Genomic DNA, 21,661 nt, shown 5'->3' on the forward strand with positions numbered 1-21,661 from the left:
CCGGCACTAGGACGCGTACCGGGAAAGCTTTCCAGCAGTATGTAATACCGCACATCACATGAGTACATGAAAGATCCTCTTTACTAACCAAAGTTTCAGAATTTATGGTTTTAAAAGCTGCAATTTTAATAAATTTACTCTTATTTTTGTATTTTTTTTGATAATGTAGTTTTAATGTTTAGTCATTCTATGTTTTTTCTTTTTCTCCTATCCAGTAAAATGAGGCAACCCGTCTGTTTTTTCGCATAATTTCTATTTTTCCGATTATTTCTCCCTTTTTTTTTTTCAGTAACACAAACCACTAGTAAAATGTTGGTTTTTTTTTATTGCCTTTTCTCCTTATTCTGGTAATTTTTGTGCAGGTGACTATTCGGACTCCATCACAATACAGCGAGGGTCCGGCCTATAGAGACAGTCTCACCGCCCATGTCTGTAGTGAACCACTTACTTACTCCAAGAATCTCTGTCAGACACTTCACCTCGGCCGCGCAGACTTGTATGAAGACGACGGGAAGACGTTTATTTCCAGGCACAATCCACAGCAGGTGAGGAGAGAAATCTAAGATGGCTGACAGACAACACATAACAGGAGGAAGAGAGGAGCTAATACAGCAGAGACTGGCTACAGGGGCAGAGAAGGGACAAAACTAGCACAAAGCAAACTCCTCTAGCACCAATAATATCTATAGGACAACGAACATCAATCTCCAACCACAGGACATGACAGTGATAGTTTTGTGTCATTGGGCCTAGAACCTGTCACGTGGGTGCGGTAATGGCGTTTATTTTTCTAATAATATATTATTATACATTGTGTCCCTATAAGGTGACATGAACATATATGTTATACATGAGCCCAGTCACAGGAGGTATATACAGCCTCCTAGTACTCACTGCTGGCCTCATATGACTTCTCTAGGACCCAGTAGCTCCTGAAGTTCCTCTGTCACTTGGCTATCACAGGAGGGCGCCACAAGATGGCGGCTTCTATGGCTGTATACATAGAACTCACAGGCACAGATTTATTAAAACTGTCTTAGTCACCCATAGCAACCAATCACAGTGAAGCTTTCATTTTGTATTTTGTTCCTGAAAGATAAAAGCTGAGCTGTGATTGGTTGCTATGGGAAACTAATGCAGTTTTGCATTTACACCGTTTTAATAAATCTGCCATCAAGTACCAAGGAGTTCAGTTCACCACCGTCACAGTGACTGGACATGGAGAACAAGGCCGCAGGCTGGGAGCAGAACACAGGCCGGGCCGAGGTGACCGCAGCAGGACTGAAGCACAAAGACAGCGTCAGAATCAGAGAACACGGTAGGTGGGGATTGTATCGGGAGCAGTGATCACTCTCAGCTGTGCGCTCTGTAGAGGAAAGAGTTAAAATAACCTTCTATAAGGATCTACAAGTCCAGTAAGGGTAAGTTCACAAGGGGTTTTTTGGTTCGGAACTTGAGGCACTGCACCAACATCCAGTCGCGCACTCCACTTCGGATTAGGCCCAATGAATGGGCCTAATCGGGAGGAGGGAGTGTCTTCAGGTCGAATCGCGAGGCGAATTGGCCTGAAGAATTAGCACCTCACTTCTCCGGAAAAAGCTCCTGAGCGGCTCCCTTTGATTTCAATGGGAGCCGTCTTCTTGGTCAGGATTTTGAGGCGAATACAGCCTCAAAATCCTGACCAAAAACCCTGTATGAACTTACTCTATGACGATATTTACACCGGTAGGTTTTTGTCTGAAGTATTAGAAGCCAAAACCAGGAATGGAATAAACAAAGTGGAGGAGTAACGTTGATGTATACGCTTCTTACTAAATTTGGCGCATCTCACTGCAGACCCTCAGTTATTAGGACAGCAGAACTAATAAATGAGTATAGTGTGGGGATAAGTTGTAGATGAGTAAGTATACCAGTGGTCAGACCCCCACCCACCACTAGATGAGCTGCTGATCCATTCATTTCTATGGAGTTCCTGGACATAACTGAGCGCTGGACTCGCCAATCTCAGTGGCATAAAACTGAATACAGCTGCAGTACGTGGCCGGGTACGAGGGGATCCTGTTCTTGTGATCAGTGGGGGGTCCCAGAAGGGGAGAGGGGATCTTTTTGATTTGCCTGTTACATCAGTTTTTATGATTTCCTGTATAGGGGTGAGATTGCGCTAATCCTTTTTCCTAAAGTCACCTCTAGGGGGAGCTCAGGAGCTTACTGTGTGGAGTTATACATTTAAGCTCCACCTAGTGGTGGCTGTAGGAAGAATGTATCTGTATCTCTATTCAGGGGTTTTGGCTCTGTATTAGAAAATGGAGTTTACAATGTCCTCTTGCAGTATTATGTCCGGTGGCCGCCTCTAGCCCAGTGTTTTCTAAGGTTTTCAGGCTTATATTTACAGGTGACATCTGTCAAACAAACTTGTTTCACTTGTAAAATTAGAAAAAAACACAAATCACCATTTTCATTATTATCTTCGTCATTTCATGAATTCATTAAGTGTGAATGTGGTCATATCTGTAAGTACAAGGAGGTGAAAGAGGGTATGTTCACACGGTGGAAACTAAATTCCGCCATGTGAACTTCCGAGTGGCTAGCCGCGACAGGATGCAGTGCATCGGCATTCAGTCGTGGCATTCTGCTACTGACTTGGTCTGGATGAGAGGGCCAAATCAGGAGGGAGTCTTGCACCGCGGACGCCGCAGCTGTCTCAGGCACTGAATCCACAGGAAGAAGGGGCATCTCGCTTCTTTTTCCTGCTAGCGGAAAAAAAGCGAGCAACTCCCATTCAAATGAATAGGAGCCTTTTTTGCAGGCGGATTTTGTGTCAAAATCTGCTTGCAAAAAGCTCTGTATGAATTAGCCCTTACACTCTATGTCTGATGGATCCTCACAGCCCCCGCCCCAATATCTTTAGAGAACCTTCCCATACATATGACACGCGCCTCCTGCGATTGGTTATTTAACGTTGACGTCAAAAGTAGGCGGTGGTCACATTAATGTGACTGGACTGTGTACATATCGGTAAAACCGATATGTAAGCGAGCCTCTCCGTGCACCCTGGGTGTTCCCCAAGCCATTGTGCATTCCCTCCTCCCCCCCCCCCCCCCCCCGCATTATACCTTTGTAACACCCCCTTCTTTCCTTGAGCTCCAAGATCCCCTCCTCCTCCTTAGGTGTAACCACTTCCATTCTCTGTAGTCTTGATCCCTGCGTTTGAAATCTCGCCATGTACAGCAAAGATTCCTTCTGAGCGTTACTGAACATACCAAGATCGCCATTTGTGCGCTTTCTTCCATTGTCCACGATGGAAGGTGATTACACCTACGGAGAAGGAGGGCATCTTAGAGCACAAGCAAAGGAGGGGGCGTTACAAAGTTATGACGCGGGGGGGGAGGGGGGTTGCACGATGGCTTGTAGAACGCCCAAGGTGCACGGAGAGGTTCATTTGCCTATTCAGGTATATCACTGTCTAAAAACACGATTTCCAAATGATAGAGCCCTTTAAGTGTGAATGTGGTCATATCTGTAATTACGAGGAGGTGAATTACACTCTGTGTCTCTGATGGACCCTCACAGCCCCCGCCCCAATATCTTTATAGAACCTCCATCTAAATAAAATACAGCATGAAGGGGCTTGGTGAAGGTGTCAGTGAAGGTGTGTAAGTGTCTGATGGGGTCACACAGCTCATAGAAGGACAACTGCCGGCCTCATAATCCAGACAGATCCTCAATCTATTACTGGAGATCTGCTGAGGTAACTCGATCTCATCATCGTCATGTCTCACTGAATACTGATTATTACACCACCACCCTCCACATAAACACCAGGACTTGTTATTATCTCCAATGTCTGACTGCAGCCCCCTCCTGTCTATACTGGGATAACACATCCCCACCATCCACCCTCTTGTTCCCCTGATCTCCACATCCCAGTAATGTCGTCCTGAGGTAAATCGCCTGATACTTATCACCTGAGGACACTGGAATCTCTCTGCTGATTCTGAATGAAACGGTCCTCTTTTTGACCATGTTGCAGTTTTCAGGTCGTCTGATATTTGGATATTATTACCAGCCGTGTTTACATCCAGTAATATGTCTGCAGGACCCTGCCCATAGATCCCTCCCTCTCCCGCAGCCGTTACCGTCCCCCCAACACCCCCAGTCCTGACTATTACACCATCACCCCCATATTCTGTACCTGACACAGGTAAATCTTGGGTGTGACTGGGCAGAGATCGGGCGCTGGGGGATTGTGGCCTCATTTCCTCTGGTTTTGCGGGTGAGATGGTCTGTAGATATGTCATTATATCAGAGAGACCTGCATGTAACATCCCTGTAATTCCATCCACATCTACATCATGTGTCTTATCATGTCCCCCTGTGTCCTCATCACCTCCCCCCTCCTCAGGATCACACAAGTCACCTGTGTCTGGATCCTGTAAGACAGTCAGTGGATCAGTCATGTTACACAGCTCCTCAATGTGCCGCATCTTCATGGACAGCTCGGACTTCTTTATTTCCAGCTTCTGGATTACATCAGACAGTGACAATGACCGCTGCTCCTCCTGCCTGGAGATCTCACTCAGGACCTTCTTCTCCAGGTCGTCCAGTCGTCTCCTGATGTCTATAAACAGGGCAGTGACTCTCTCGGCTTCTCCAGATGCTTTCCCTTGAGCTTTTCTCCTGCTCTCCTCCAGATTCTGGACTCTTTCATCAGTCTCCTCTGTTTTTGTCATCAGTTTCTGGAGAACATTCCTCAGTTTCTTCTTCTTCTTCTCTGAGGCCTCATCTAGAGACTCCATCTTATGTCCATTATGTTCTCCAATCAGACAGCAGGACACACAGATAAAGGCAGCGTCCTCAGTACAGTAATATTCCAGGACCTTCTTATGGACAGAACATTTCCTCTTCTCCAGGTTGGTGCTGGGATCAGTTAGGACGTGTTCTGGTGACTTGCTGTGGACTCTCAGATGGTTATCACACAGAGAAGCTTCACAGAGTAGACAGGACTTCACAGCAGGTACAGGAGAGTGAATACAGTAAGTGCAGCAGATCCCGGTGATCTCCTCCTGATGGCGCTCAGTAGACAGGACACGTTCTACTATGTTACATAGAGTTATATTCCTCAGCAATACAGGACGATCCTGAAACTCTTCTTTACATTCAGGACATGAATAAACTCCAGACTCGTCCTGTGTATTCAGGACCTGATCAATACAGACCCGGCAGAAGTTGTGTCCACATCTCAGGATTACAGGATCGGTATAAATGGTCAGACAGATGGAGCAGAGCAGCTCGTCTCTCACATCAGCAGACGCCATGGCTTCAGGATTTACAAGAAACGAAACTAAAAGTATCTTACAGGGCGTGTTCCAGCACATAAGACATTACACAACCTGCAGTGAGAGCTGACTATTAACTCTATAATCTGCTAGATAGGAACTGAGGTCTTGTCTTTGATTATAGGGATGCAAGTGGGTTTCTCCATATTTATATTTGGTCCCAATTAGAGTGTAAGCTCCTTTGGTCAGGGCCATCTCTCTCAGCCTCCTGTATTGTAGTCAGTGGTTATTTCTCTGCTCTCTTAATTGTACAATACTGTAATATATAGATATGTGTTGATTTAGAGCGGCACTACACTTGTACAATGGTGTAATATATAGACGTGTAATAGAAGTATAAGGTCTCCCTTTATATTTTCTATTGCGTTTTTAACCCTTCATTGGTTTGGCTCAGAAAAACGTAGCAAAATCTGCAACAACAGACAGCTTGTCCGCAATGTGGGGCCTTAGACCTCATGAAGTGACGCCATGTGTCCTTTAATTGCTGATCAGTCTTTGATTCATATATAAATAATCTAATGGAATCCAGCCTGAGGCCAGGGCCCCATGTGCCGTAATCGCAGCGCAAAAGCGCAGCGAAAAGAACCGCGGTAGGAACGCACTGCGGTTCTTTTTGCAGCGCTTTCAACAGAAAGTTCACATAGTTTTCCTCCCCTTTGTTTGCACTGTAAAACGCCGCGATTTTTCCCAAAGCGTTTCCGCTGCGGGCAAATCGTGGCATTTACGTCCCGTGGGGCCCAGGCCTTACCCGCACATCAGACAGAAGCCTCCCGTTGCAATCACACCGGCTTCTAAAAAGTAATTCACCAATTCTCAGTGCATTAAAAAACATTACAATAAAGGCAGCAGAAACAAGAAAGGCCTCAAATTTTGAAAAACAACATCAGCATTACAGAAATGACATAAAATATCAGGAGTCATTTTTCTTGTATCTTTTTAAAAATTACTTATTCAAGAAAGAACTATTTACAGAAACACCAACTAACAACTGACACAAGGTTGACACTAGTACCTGGCTCTCTACCACTCAGGTCGGCTAATGATTCCGAACAACAGAGAGCTGGACTGCTAAAGGAGTTGTTATACTCAGAAACCAGCAGACCCCATTAACTATAATACGGTATGCCAAGTGTCCACCGTTTCAAAACCGAAAGCAGCAGAGAAAAAGTTCTCTGTGTATAAAACTGTCAGGGCTCCTAGGAACCTATCTATAATACATAGTGTATGACACTGTCAGGGCTCCTAGGAACCTATCTATAATAAATAGTGTATGACACTTTCAGGACTCCTAGGAACCTATCTATAAAACATAGTGTATGACACTGTCAGGGCTCCTAGGAACCTATCTATAATACATAGTGTATGACACTGTCAGGACTCCTAGGAACCTATCTATAATACATAGTGTATGACACTGTCAGGGTTCCTAGGAACCTATCTATAAAACATAGTGTAGAACACTGTCAGGACTCCTAGGAACCTATCTATAATACATAGTGTATGACACTGTCAGGACTCCTAGGAACCTATCTATAATACATAGTGTAGGACACTGTCAGGGCTCCTAGGAACCTATCTATAATACATAGTGTATGACACTGTCAGGGCTCCTAGGAACCTATCTATAATACATAGTGTATGGCACTGTCAGGGCTCCTAGGAACCTATCTATAATACATAGTGTATGACACTGTCAGGACTCCTAGGAACCTATCTATAAAACATAGTGTAGAACACTGTCAGGACTCCTAGGAACCTACCTATAATACATAGTGTATGACACTGTCAGGACTCCTAGGAACCTATCTATAATACATAGTGTAGGACACTGTCAGGGCTCCTAGGAACCTATCTATAATACATAGTGTATGACACTGTCAGGGCTCGTAGGAACTTATGTATAAAACATAGTTGGAATTCGAGTCTATGGGGACTCGAAAAAAAAAAACCTTTTCGCTTAAAAAGCGATTACCTACGGAAACCCATAGGCCTCATAGACTATAATGGGGTCTGCTGGTTTTCTGCCTGAAATTGGTGGAGTGGTCTAGTTTTTAAAATGGGGTCACATTTTCAGGGTTTCCACTCTTTTGGCACTTTGGGGCTCTGCAAATGGGACATGGGGCCTGAAAACTATTCCTGCAAAATCTGTCCCAGAGAAGCCAAACAGATCTCTTTCCGTTCCGAGCGCTGCCGTGTGCCCGTACATCAGTGCACCAGCACATATGGGGTATTGTTGTGTCCAGGAGACATTGTCTAACAAAATGTGAGGGGCAATTTTTTCTTTAACACCTTGTGAAGATAAAAAATTTGGGGTAACGTGACTTTTTTGTAAAAAAAAAAAAATTAACTTTCACATCTCAACTGAACTGGTCCCTTTAAAACTGTGTTTAGGAAATATTCCTGAAAAGCTGGAAAATGACTGCTTGAGTTGTAAAGTCTTATAATATCCGAAAAACATGAAAGGGGGATAAAAGTCTGATGGCGGCAAAAGCCGAGATCTGGGGAATTAGATTCATCAGGTCATTTGGGTCGTCTGACTATCTATATGAATGGAATGTAATGTCAGATTGAAATCTGCATTTTCACCAAATTTCCTATTTTTTCAGAATCAAAGACAAAACATATCAACCAAAATTTACCAAGTACATGTGTCTATGCCGGGGATCTGGAGCTGTGTATTGGTAAATGGATTTTTCCTGGCTGTAGAGATCTACCCAGCACAGAATGTAGGACATGAGCTGTAGATTTACTCCAGTCCTCACATAATCTCATCTCGCTGCCCCCGGTATTCTGATCAGCGGCCATCACTATCTACAGCCCTTATGTAGACTGTACTCTGTCTCCCTCCTGTGGCACTTTAGGAGAATGCAGTCATTGGCTTTGGTGTTTCTTTTCTTCCTTTCTGATATGACTATAAATTTGTTCCTCGTAGGTTGTTATAAAACTAGAATTGTGCATGCTGGGAGTTGTAGTTTCACAGCAGGATGGAGACGATTATTATACAGGACACAAACAATAGATTTTTTATGATGAAGTTTATTAATAAAGTTCAGGAGTTCACAATGTGACATAATATGGTTTATACATTGGGAGATGATACACATCGTATATACATGGATTCTGGAAGCAATAAGATATGTAAAATAATCATCTTCTTTCCTTATTCTTATATGAAGTCATATTATACCAAATTTTACCAAAAAGCAAATCAAAACATCTTCCACATTTTTTGACTCAGTTTTCATACAGTTTTAACTGCACCACAACTGCACAGTGTGAAAGTGACCTTATATCTGCAGCCCCCTATACAGCCCACCCAGGACACAGCAAATGTCACCTTCTACCATCCCCCGATACAGCAAATTAACCTAGGTGGAGACCAATAATAAGATCTGTGACCTCTCCATCTAAGACGTCCTGAATCCTGGGAGAGAAACCACGAAAACCTCCCGGAATATTTTATCTAATAATACAAGAAATTTCCTACAATAAAACCTTCATTACTAGAGGACAATTGTTACAGAAATGACCATTTATTAGTCACAAATCACCATTTTCATTATTATCTTCATCATTTCATGAATCCATTAAGTGTGAATGTGGTCATATCTGTAAGTACGAGGAGGTGAATTACACTCTGTGTCTATGATGGACCCTCACAGCCCCCGCCCCAATATCTTTATAGAACCTCCAAATACATATAATACAGCATGAAGGGGCTCGGTGAAGGTGTCAGTGAAGGTGTGTAAGTGTCTGATGGGGTCACACAGCTCATAGAAGGACAACTGCCCGGCCTCATAATCCAGACAGATCCTGAATCTATTACTGGAGATCTGCTGACGTAACTGGATCACTTTATTGTCATGTCTCACTGAATACTTCTTATTACACCACTGCCCTCCACATAAACCCCAGGACTTGTTATTATCCCCAATGTATGACTGCTCCCCCCTCCTGTCTATACTGGGATAACACATCCCCACTCTCCACACCCATAATTCCCTGATCTCCACATCCCAGTAATGTCGCCCTGAGGTAAATCTCCTGATACTTATCACCTGAGGACACTGGAATATCTCGGCTGTTTCTGGACAATTCTGTCTTTTTTCTCTCCAGGTTGCAGTTTTCAGGTCGTCTGATATTCGGATATTATTAGCAGCCGTGTTTACATCCAGTAATATGTCTGCAGGACCCTGCCCATAGATCCCTCCCTCTCCTGCAGCCGTTACCTCCCCCCCAACACCCCCAGTCCTGACTATTACACCATCACCCCCATATTCTGTACCTGACACAGGTAAATCTTGGGTGTGACTGGGCAGAGATCGGGCGCTGGGGGGTTGTGGCCTCATTTCTTCTGGTTTTGGGGGTGAGATGGTCTGTAGATATGTCATTATATCAGAGAGACCTGCATGTAACATCCCTGTAATTCCATCCACATCTACATCATGTGTCTTATCATGTCCCCCTGTGTCCTCATCACCTCCCCCCTCCTCAGGATCACACAAGTCACCTGTGTCTGGATCCTGTAAGACAGTCAGTGGATCAGTCATGTTACACAGCTCCTCAATGTGCCGCATCTTCATGGACAGCTCAGCCTTCTTTATCTCCAGCTTCTGGATCACATCAGACAGTGAGAGTGACCGCTGCTCCTCCTGCCTGGAGATCTCACTCAGGATCTTCTTCTCCAGGTCGTCCAGTCGTCTCCAGATGTCTATAAACAGGGCAGTGACTCTCTCGGTTTCTCCAGATGCATTTTCTTGAGCTTTTCTCCTGCTCTCCTCCAGACTCCGGACTCTTTCCTCAGTCTTCTTCCTCTTTGTGATCAGTTTCTGGAGAACATTTCTCAGTTTCTTCTTCTTCTTCTCAGAGGCCTCATCCAGCATCTCCACCCGGTGTCCTCGATGTTCTCCGGCCAAACTACAGGACACACAGATACATACGGCCTCCATAGTACAATAGTATTTTAGAAGTTCCTTATGGACAGAACATTTCCTCTTCTCCAGGTCAGTGCTGGGATCACAGAAGACATGTTCTGGTGACTTGCTGTGGACTCTCAGATGGTTATCACACAGAGAAGCTTCACAGTGTAGACAGGACTTCACAGCAGGTACAGGAGAGTGAATACAGTAAGTGCAGCAGATCCCGGTGATCTCCTCCTGATGAGGCTCAATAGACAGGATACGTTCTACTACATTACGTAGAGTTATGTTCCTCTGCAGTACAGGCCGCTCCGGAAACTCTTCTCTACATTCAGGACAGGAATAAACTCCAGACTGGTCCTGTGTATTCAGGATCAGATCAATACAGACCCGGCAGAAGTTGTGTCCACATCTCAGGGTTACAGGATCGGTATAAATGGTCAGACAGATGGAGCAGTCTAGCTCATCTCTCACATCAGCAGATGCCATGGCTTCGAGTATTATAAGAAACAAAACTTAAAATGTATTTCATAGGGCGTCGTCCAGCACATATGACCTTGCAAAATTGGTGAGCTCTGGCTATTAACCCTATAATTTGCTATAAGGGAACAGAGTTCTTCTCTTTGGCACCAGTTACAGGGAAGAAAGCTGGTTTCTCCATATTTATATTGGCCCCCCATTAGAGTGTAAGCTCCTCTGATCAGGGCCATCTCTCTCTGCGCCACCTGAATTGTAGTTAGTGCTTATTTTTCTGCTACCCTCATTGTATAATACTGTAATATATAGATGTGTGTGTGTGTGTACATATAAATATCTATATACACACTATATATATATATATATATATATATATATATATACCCTCGCTGTAGGTTTTTTGGCTCTGGCTGCTGGAGTAGGGAGAGTAAGGGTCCAAAATCCTCGCCAAAAAACTCTGTATGAATAGACCCTTAGGTACAGTGTTGGCCAAAAGTATTGGCACCCCTGCAATTCTGTCAGATAATACTCATTTTCTTCCACAAAATTATTGCAATCACAAATTCTTTGGTATTATCTTCATTTAATTTGTCTTCAGTGGAAAACCACAAAAAGAATTGTCAAAAAGCCAAATTGAATATAATTCAACACCAAACATAAAAAAGAGGGTGGACAAAAGTATTGGCATTGTTTGAAAAATCATGTGATGCTTCTCTAATTTGTGTAATTAACAGCACCTGTTACTTGCCTGAGGCACCTAACAGGTGGTGGCAATAACTAAATTACACTTGCAGCCAGGTGAAATGGATTAAGTTGACTCAACCTCTGTCCTGTGTCCTTGTGTGTACTACATTGAGCATGGAGAAAAGAAAGAAGACCAAAGAACTGTCTGAGGACTTGAGAAGCAAAATTGTGAGGAAGCATGAGCAATCTCAAGGCTACAAGTCCATCTCCAAAGACCTGAATGTTCCTGAGTCTACTGTGCGCAGTGTCATCAAGAAGTGTAAAGCCCATGGCACTGTGGCTAACCTCCCTAGATGTGGACGCAAAAGAAAAATTGACGAGACATTTCAACGCAAGATTGTGCGGATGGTGGATAAAGAACCTCGACTAACATCCAAACAAGTCCAAGCTGCCCTGCAGTCCGAGGGTACAACAGTGTCACCCCATACTATCCAGTGTCAGCATCTGAATGAGAAGGGACTGTATGGTAGGAGACCCAGGAAGACCCCACTTCTTACCCAGAGACATAAGCCAGGCTGGAGTTTGCCAAAACTTACCTGAGAAAGCGAAAACCGTTCTGGAAGAATGTTCTCTGGTCAGATGAGACAAAATTAGGAGAAGGCATCAACATAGGGTTTACAGGGAAAAAGAGGCCTTCAAAGAGAAGAAGACGCCCCCTACAGTCAGACATGGCGGAGGTCCCTGATGGTTTGGGGTTGCTTTGCTGCCTCTGGACTGCTTGACCGTGTGCATGGCATTATGAAGTCTGAAGACGACCAACACATTGTGCAGCATAATGTAGGGCCCAGTGTGAGAAAGCCGGGTCTCCCTCAGAGGTCAGGGCTCTTCCAGCAGGACAAGGACCCAAAACACACTTCAGGTCAGCACTAGAAAATGGTGGTGAGAGAAAGCCCTGGAGACTTGTAAAGTGGCAGCAATGAGTCCAGCCCTGAATCCCATAGAACACCTGTGGGGGAGGAGGAGAGATCTCTTGGTGGCAGTTTGGAGAAGGCCCCCTTCACATCTCAGGGGGGACCGCGAGCAGTTTGCCAAAGAAGAATGGTCTAAAATTCCAGCAGAGCCTTGTAAGAAATTCATTGATGGTTACCAGAAGCGGTTGTGCGCAGTTATTGTGCCTAAAGGTTGTGCTACCAAGTATTAGGCTGAGGGGGCCAATACTTCTGTCTGGGCCATTTTTGGAGTTTTGTGTAAAATGATCAATGATGCGACTTTTTTTCATTCTCTTTTGTGTTTTTTCATTGCAAGCAAAATAAATGAAGATATTACCAAAGAGTTTGTGCTTGTAATCATTTTCTGGAAGAAACTGAGTATTACCTGACAAAATTGCAGGGGGGGGGGGGGGCAATACTTTTGGCCAACACTGTATGTCTCTACTCCTTTTAGCCACCTGAGGTATTTGGGATGAGTGGGGTTAATTCCTTGCAATCCTGAGGTATATAAGGGCAGACAGCACTCAGGTGGATGGTTCTCTGCTCCTGGGTAAAGCATATGTGAGTAAAACTGCTGTGTGTTGTGTTTGGAAAGCTGTGCAGTAGGCCAAGCTCTCTGTAGTTGGGTACCTGTGTTGTAGGTGGTAGTCGGAGGGCTAGGATTTTATTCTGTGCTTTTTGTTTTTTTTGACTGAAAGCACTAATAAATCTGGTTTTGGCCGGTTGTGTAGTGAGCAAAGGGGGTGCACGATGGTGGTGGTAGTCCAGGGCTGATGGGGGTAGTAGTCACGGTTGTGTCACAGGCCTGAGTGGTATACAACCCTGTTCCCCTGTCACATACATGTACCTTTCCTTTCACTTTAGCTGTTACTTTTCTACAGTGTACAGGCTGGAATGACTTCTGTGACAAAGAAGTTTAAGAAGAACTTTACTTGAAAAATCTCTTGTGCAGGCAAAGTAAAAATATCACAGTCTCTTTAGTAGCAAATAGCAGTATAGCTTTTACACTTATCACAAGTAATTGCAGCACTTCAGTCACAGTCCCTTATCTTCTGCAATAGCCGGTATACAGATTTTGGGTAGGAAATAGTTAATTGATATACAGTCCAGTGCAGTTTTAGCTCTACCTTGGGAGATTCAACACAGCTTGGCTATACTGTGCAATGTGGTACAAGAGAGTACTTACAGAGTAGGTGTTAGAGCAATGCCCTATAGCAGGGTGCTAAAGCGGTGAATCAACGACGTGGAAGCCGCTTAGGTTAGATCCAGCTGGGTAACCCATGAGAAGCGTGGATCCAGGCAGATGACTTCTTTATCCTACAGGTTATTCCTCTGACTTAGGCCAATAGAACAGGAATAGACTTTTAGATGATCTCCCAGGTGTGGACTGGCAGGAATGGACTGGTATCTGGATGTAGCCCATTAGAGGTTCTGCTCAGCCTGGAGCAATGCTGGCAGACATGTGTGCGACCACCCCGGGAGAACCGTGCAGGAAGGTGGATTGTCACGGTGACCTTATAGGCACCAGAACTCCCAGGAGAGGTGCACAGGAAAATAGGCAGAGTCAGTTAGATGTGATGCCAGTTGGAGTATTGAGACACCCACTGGTCCCTGGGCTGGAGATGGTGATGTGGGTGTCAGTGCTCCCTCCAACAAGGAGCTTTTGCCCAGGGCTTAGCTGCAAGGAAGGCAATGTCCAGGCCAGGATCAGTAGAACTGCTCACTGCTTTATTGTAACAGGCACCTGCTGGTCACTTGTCCTGTAGCAGTGAGCTGTGGCACAGTGGCTTGTAGCTGGCTGACATCTTCCTATGTATTAGCAGAGAGTCTAAGATGTCTGCAGATCCAGTTTCTGGTCCCCTGCAGACAGTTCAGTTACCTTGTAGAGGTAGGTGCAGGCTGCCGGGGTTATAGCTCTGCTTAGCCTGATATAATCCTGTCCTCTTACTGATAGTGATGGGGGCGCTGTCACAGCTTCTCTGTCCTGCTGCTGTGGCAATCCTCACAGCACAGTGTCTGACACACAAGATGGCCACTGCCACACTTCTCCTTCCCTGGCTCTTACAGAATACTACTTCCTCTCCCTGCTATGACTATTTCCTGTTCCAGCTACAGATCCACTCACTATAGTGTGTGTTGCTATGGAGAACACAGCTCACTAGGACAAGTGATACCAGAGAACAACAGCTTAACAACATTACACAAATGAATACAGAATAAACATGGCAATATATACAAACAATCATAACATGTAAGGCCCTTATATGGCCAAATAACCATTAGTAACTCCTGTGAGGGGGTTACATGTGGACTGGCTAGAAGCCAGGCTTAGACTCCATTCTGCAATCACCTCTTTCGGACTGGGGACAAGTCTCAGCTCGCCCTAGAAGCAGCTTGTGCTCCTATAGGCTGAGAGCAAAACATGTGACTGAAGTTGCAAGATGCTAAAACATGTGGGTTTGCAAAGTGAAAACAAGGTGCAAAGCTAGTTAACCTCTACACTGCTGCAGACAATACTAAGTGTATGCTGAGTAATGCAGTACCATACAATATACAGCACACAAATAGAATGGCTGACATTAGAGATTACCACCTGACAATATAGTGACATAATGACCTTTTAAACAGAACATTAACATCTTGTTCTGGGACACTGCAGTTGCACCATACTTGGCTAGACTGGACGCATATTGCTGTGCCAAAAGTGCTTGCCTATCTGAGGAGACGACGATTCCTGAGCTAGCCTATTATAAAACCGTATTGTCTCCGTACAGAGATGACTAGATAAGCGTCACTACTTTTGTACAATGGTGTAATTCTCCATGGACTTCTATTGGCTGTGACTTGTGTGAGATAGTTTTGGATTGTACCAAATTGATGAAAATGTCTCACCTAGGAGGATGAATATAGAGTGGCACATTTGTGTATTGGACACTTTTTCTTAACCTCCTCATCTATATATACTCAGATAACTGGAACATTTGGTGCATTTTATCTCTCCTCTTTTTCTAGAATCTTTTCAGCACTAACAAGTTTAGTGTAGGCGGCATCGAGAACAGAGAAGAGAATAAAAACATCTATTCCAGGTCTGAGAGAGGATGTTTGCCCTGTGTTCACTCTGCAGACCTGTCTCATACCTTTCCTTGTCTTCTCTGCACCGCCGTTCGCCTACAATCCCGTTTTTTCTTGTTATGTAAATGAGCTCTCTCGCAGCACTGGGGGCGTTCCCAATGCTACCAGAGAGCTCTCCAGTGCCGCCTCCATCTTCTTTTGCCAAGAGGTCTTTACCGCGTCTTCTTCTGGTGGTGTCTTCTAACTTCGGCCACAATAAAAATGGCCAATTCCACAGTATTGTAAGCGGCCATTTTCTCGTGGCCGGCGGGCATGCACAGTCAGCTTTGCCCTAGGCCTAGAAGTCAGAAGATGCCGCCGGAAGAAGACATAGTGAAGAACTCTTTGCAGAAGAAGATGTAGGTGGCGCTGGAGAGCTCTCTGGTAGCAATGGGGCCCGCCCCCAGTGCTGCGAGAGAGCTCATTTACATACCGAGAAAAACCGGGATTGTAGGCGAATGGCGGCGCAGAGAAGACAAGGAAAGGTATGAGACAAATAGCCTTTCTTGAGGCTATTCCGACATGTTAGGGAGAAAAAAAAAAACTGTTTAAAAGATAGGATCCCTTTAAACCTTCTACATAAGATAGTATAGTGCTAAAATAAACTTGAATGAATATTACTCTGAGATTAAATTGTATGAAAAAACATGATAAAAAAGGCCAGCCAAAAACGTACAGAAAAAAATGGCTGAAACACTGAAAAGGCGTAAATAGATGTTACCACTTTAGCATTTTCTTATGAAGATCCAATAGGATTGGTCGGACTTGTCTTTACAACACCTATTGAGTTTTTCTCACTCTTGCAGCTTGTGTGTGATATGCCACTTAATAATATTTTTACTGGTGAGAGAAAGAGGAAGAGACGGCGAGAAAGGAAGTGACATCATTTCATAAAGTGCACCTTCCCCACAGTATCCACCATTCGCACGGACAGTCTCCTATTCCTAAAAGGGGAACCATCCTATCCTAAACCCATGAAGTTAAATAGAGAATAATTACTCAAGGAGTTCTTCGTCCCCTTCGCCCAAAGTCAATGCCCCTCACAGTGGCGTAACTACCACCATAGCAGCGGTAGCAGCTGCCACAGGGCCCGGGACATTAGGGGCCCGGTGACAGCTGCTACCGCTGCTATCATTATTCTCGGAGGTCTTTTCGGACCCCCGAGTATAATGATCGGGGCCCCCTGTTGGTGGAATACTTTCCACCAACAGGGGGCCCCGAAGCTGCAGCAACGGCTGAGACACAGGAGCTGCAGCTCTGGCTCCTGTCAGCGCTTCAGGACGCTCCCCCTCTCTTCCCCCTCCCTTTCTCTGCTGTCCTCTGCCCACCAATGAGAGGAGGAGGCGGGGCTTATCCCTGCCGAGCTCCTGCCGTCCGTCCTGCACTGGAGGAAGAAAGGAAGAAGGAAAGTGAAACTAAAGATACACAGGTACGTACTGGGGTTACTTATTAATGTCAGGCATATGGGGTGATTACTTGTGTTTTACTAACTCCATGTGCCTCATATTAATAGCAGTTAACCCCATCATCTCCCTCACATTAACCCCTGTGTGCCTCACCATAAGAGTTACTGATATGTGAGACATATGGGGGTAATAGTAATGAAGATACTTTATTATTACCTCCATGTCTCTCACATATCAGTAACTCTTATGGTGAGGCACACAGGGGTTAATGTGAGGGAGATGATGGGGTTAACTGCTATTAATATGAGGCACATGGAGTTACTAAATTGTAATGCACATGACCAGATTTTTTATCCACAATTTGTCCTGGTATAGCGGTCAGCGGTGACGTGACAGTATTTAGTCCTGTAGGGGCCACTATTGGGTATAATACTGTGTGCAGGGGCCACTATTGGGTATAATACTGTGTGCAGGGGCCACTATGGGGCATAATAGAGCACGCAGGAATGCGTAGGAGGGACTCGGTCGAGATCTTCGGTGTCGGGGGGGCCCCATGTCAAAAGTTCGCCACGGGGCCCCACCATTCCTAGTTACGCCACTGGCCCTTCACTTAGTTCTTCGAGAGGTGCATTAGTGATAGATTGGGAGATTGGTTACATTCTCTGGTCCACTCAACATGGACCAGAGGAAGTCAAGGAAAGAGTTGTCTCAGGAGCTTAGAAAGAAAATTATAGACAAGCATGTTAAAGGTTATAAGACCATCTCGACGCAACTTGATGTTCCTGTGACTACATGTTGCACATATTATTCAGAAATGTAAGATCCATAGGACTGTAGCCGACCTCCCTGGACGTGGAAAATGATGACAAATCAAAGAGATGGCTAATACGAATGGTAACAAAACAGCCCTTAAAAACTTCTACAGAGATTAAAGGTGAACTTCAATGTCAAGGAACATCAGTGTCAGATCGCACAATCCGTCGTTGTTTGAGCCAAAGTGGACTTCATGTGAGACGACCAAGGAGGACACCATTGTTGAAAACAAATCATAAAAAAGCCAGACTGGAATTTGCCAAACTACATGTTGACAAGCCACAAAGCTTCTGGGAGAATGTCCTATGGACAGATGAGGCAAAAATCTAACTTTTTGGCAAGGAACACTAGCTCTATGTTCACAGATAGGAAAAGGAGAAGCAAATATAGTAGGCAGCAGATCACTTTCTACGGCGTCTCCAGACTCTGTCACGTCTGTCACATGTGCTCAGTGTGAACCTGCTTTCATCTGTGAAGAGCACAGGGTGCCAGTGGCGAAATTGTCAATCCTAGTGTTCTGTGGCAAATGCTAAGCGTCCTCCACGGTAATGGGCTGTGAGCACAACCCCCATCTGTGAACGTCAGGCCCTCATACCATCTTCATGGAGTCGGTTTCTAACGGTTTGTGTAGATACATGCACATTTGTGGCCTGCTGGGGGTCATTTTGCAGGGCTCTGGCAGTGCTCCTCCTGTTCCTCCTTGCACAAAGGCGGAGGTAGCAGTCTTGCTGTTGGGTTGTTGCTCCACTATGGCCTCCTCCATGTCTCCTGATGTACTGGCCTGTCTCCTGGTAGCGCCTCTAGTGTGTCACGTTGCACCACAGACTGTCCAGGAGCTGGCAGATGCTTTAGTCCAGGTCTGGGAGGAGATCCCTCAGGAGACCATCCACAACCTCATCAGGAGCATGCCCAGGCGTTGTAGGGAGGTCATACAGGCACGTGGAGGCCACACACACTACTCAGCCACATTGTGACATGTTTTAAGGACATTACAACAAAGTTGGGTCAGCCTGTAGTGTGTTTTTCCACTTTAATTTTGGGGGTTACTCCAAATCCAGGCCTCCATTGGTTAATAAATTTGATTTCCATTGATGATTTTTGTGTGATTTTATTGTCATCACATTCCACTTTGTATAGAACAAACAATGAGAATATTTCATTCATTGAGATCTAGGAGGTGTTATTTGAGTGTTCCCTTTAGTTTTTGAGCAGTATATATATATATATATATATATATATATATGGATATCTATATTCTCATTATTACATGTTTATATAATAGAGTATTGTAAAATGAGGAGAGCAGAAAAATGACCACTGACTAAAATACAGGAGAAAAGCAGGAGGCTGAGAGTGAGAGTTGACCCTGATCACAGGAGCTTACACTTTAACCCCTTAGAGACACAGCCCAAAAGTGCGTTAAGGACCAGGCCTCTTTTTTCAAATCTGACGTGTCACTTTAAATGGCAATAACTTTGAGACGCTTTAACTTACACAAGTGATTTTGAGACTGTTTTCTCGTAACACATTGTACTTCATGTTCGTGGTAAACACTAATCAATATTTTTCTATTTATTTATTTTTTAAAAAAAAGGGAATTTGGAAAAAATTGCAATTTTCAAAATGTGAAATTCTCAAGCAGATAGTTATACCACCCAAATACATGAATAAATATTATCCCCCATATCTCTGCTTTATATCGGCGTCATCTTTTGATTGTCTTTTAATTCATTTTGGACATTACAAGGCTTACAAGTGCAACTGCAATTTTCCAGATTTACAAGAAAATTCCCCAAACTAATTTTTTAGGGACCACTTCAGTTCTGAAAGGAATTGTAAAGGCCTATATAATAGAAACACCCCCATAAATCACCCCATTTTCAAAACAGCACCCCTCATATAATGCAAAACAGCACTTGGGATGTTTGTTAACCGTTTAAGCTTTTCATAAGAATAAAAATAATATGGCAGTGAAATTTAGACATTTAACTTTTTTCACTAATGCATTCATTTAGCCCTAAAATAATCACATTCACAAAGGGTTAAAGTAGAAAATGCATGTGACAGTTTATCTTGCAATTTGTCCCGTGCACAGAAATCGCCCACATGTGGGTGTAAACTGATTTTTGGGCACACGGCAGCGCACGAAAGGGAAGGAGCGACACTGGGCTTTTGAACAGCAGATTTTGCTAGAATAGCTTTAATACGCCATGCCTCATTTGCAGAGCCCTTAGCGTACCAAAACAATGGAAACCCCCCCAAAAGTGACCTCATTTTATAAACTACACCCCTCACAGAATTCATCAAGGGGTATAGTCAGCATTTTGACCCTACGGCTGTTTCACAGATTTTACGAACATTGGAATGTATAAATGAAAAATGATTAAAATGTCACTTTATCCCCAAAGTTTTCATTTTCACAAGGGGTTAAAGTAGAAAAAGCCCCCCACAGTTTGTTAAACAATTTCTCCTGAACATGGAAATACCCCATATGAGGCCATAATCTGCTGTATGGGAACATGGCGGGGCTCAGAATAGAAAGAGCGCCATTTGGCTTTTGAAGGGCAGATTTTGCTGGGATATTTTTCAGGTGCCATATCGCATTTGCAGAGCCCCTAGAGTACCAATACAGTGGAAACTGGCTAAAAGTGACCCCATTTTGGAAACTGCACCCCTCATAGAATTTATCTAGGGGTAGAGTGAGCATTTTGACCTCACAGCTGTTTCACAGATTTTATTAACATTGGGACGTAAAAATGAAAGAGGACTTTTTTTCCAATAAATTGTCCATTTAGCGCCATATTTTAATTTTTTTCAAGTAGTTAAAGAATTAAAAGCCCCCCCCACCCCCACACAGTTTGTTACACAATTTCTCCTGAACATGGTAATATCCCATATGTGGCCATAATCTGCTGTATGGGGACATGGTGGGGCTCAGAATGGAAAGAGCGCTATTTGGCTTTTGGTAGGCAGATTTTGCTGGAATAGTTTTCAGGTGCCATGTCGCATTTGCTGAGGCCCTAAAGTATCAATACAATGGAAACCCCTCAAAGGTGACCCCATTTTAGAAACTACACCCGTCAAGGAATGTATCAAGGAGTATTATGATTTTGAGACTAAAAATGCTTCCCAAAAATAGAAAATTGAAATTTTTAAAGAAATATGCCATTTCGATGCCCAATATGTTGCACCCACTTTGTGTTGTCAGAGACCTGCACTCCTAAAACTATTAAGTAGGCTATCCTGGGGGGTCAAAAAATTATATATGTGGGTGTAAACTGCTACTTGGGCACACAGCAGGGCTCAGAAGGGAAGGAGTACTGCGCTTTTTAGCTTTTGGGGTACAGATTTAGAGGGACTTTCTGGGCGCCACGTTGTTTTTCAGAGCCCTGGAGGTGCCAGTAAACTGGAATTCCCCAATAAGTGAGCCCATTTTGTAGGGGCAATTTTAGGGTCTCTGCAAATGTGACATGGCATCCAGAAAACAAACCGTCTAAGTCTGTGCTCCAAAAACCAAATAACCCTTCTTCCCTTCTGTGCCCTAGTATCAGTTTATACCCACATTTCACATTACGTACGTTATCCCGGGTACACCAGTGTCATACATGTGGCATAAACTGCAGTCTGGAAGTAGATATAGATGAACTTCACACTTGGTATGCGTTAACCAATCACCATTTTATTAAGTAAAGCATGAGTGAACGTTTTCGGTCCGATGGACCTTCCTCAGACTCTGTTAAATGACAACAGGAAATGATCCTTAGTGTGGCTCTGCCACTGGTTGCAAGATGCAGGCCTCCAGTCCGTCCCGACCAGGTCTGCAGTAAAATGAAATATAGTTTGCCAGTATAGTATATTAGCCAGTATTACGTGTGTAGCGCAATAAAACAGGTGCCAATAGCAGACGGGAAGGTGCCTCTAGCCCA

At 44.2% G+C, this 21,661-nt stretch overlaps 2 protein-coding genes across 2 annotated transcripts; both read right to left on the reverse strand.

Moving 5' to 3' along the window:
- Positions 1 to 3,602: 3,602 nt before the first annotated feature.
- On the reverse strand, positions 3,603 to 5,348 carry LOC142204105 (E3 ubiquitin/ISG15 ligase TRIM25-like). The gene is made up of 2 exons (XM_075275365.1): positions 4,283 to 5,348; positions 3,603 to 4,123 (listed from the first exon to the last, which is right to left on the reverse strand). Exons 1-2 carry the CDS (start codon positions 5,313 to 5,315, stop codon positions 3,603 to 3,605), a joined length of 1,554 nt encoding a protein of 517 aa, XP_075131466.1. The 5' UTR covers positions 5,316 to 5,348.
- A 3,170-nt stretch (positions 5,349 to 8,518) lies between these two features.
- Positions 8,519 to 10,744, reverse strand: LOC142204101 (E3 ubiquitin/ISG15 ligase TRIM25-like). The gene has a single exon (XM_075275360.1). The coding sequence runs from the start codon at positions 10,742 to 10,744 to the stop codon at positions 8,993 to 8,995; it is 1,752 nt and encodes a 583-aa protein (XP_075131461.1). The 3' UTR covers positions 8,519 to 8,992.
- Positions 10,745 to 21,661: the final 10,917 nt, after the last annotated feature.

This window comes from Leptodactylus fuscus, chromosome 5 (genome assembly GCF_031893055.1).
Source record: "Leptodactylus fuscus isolate aLepFus1 chromosome 5, aLepFus1.hap2, whole genome shotgun sequence".
Classification (NCBI taxonomy): domain Eukaryota; kingdom Metazoa; phylum Chordata; class Amphibia; order Anura; family Leptodactylidae; genus Leptodactylus; species Leptodactylus fuscus.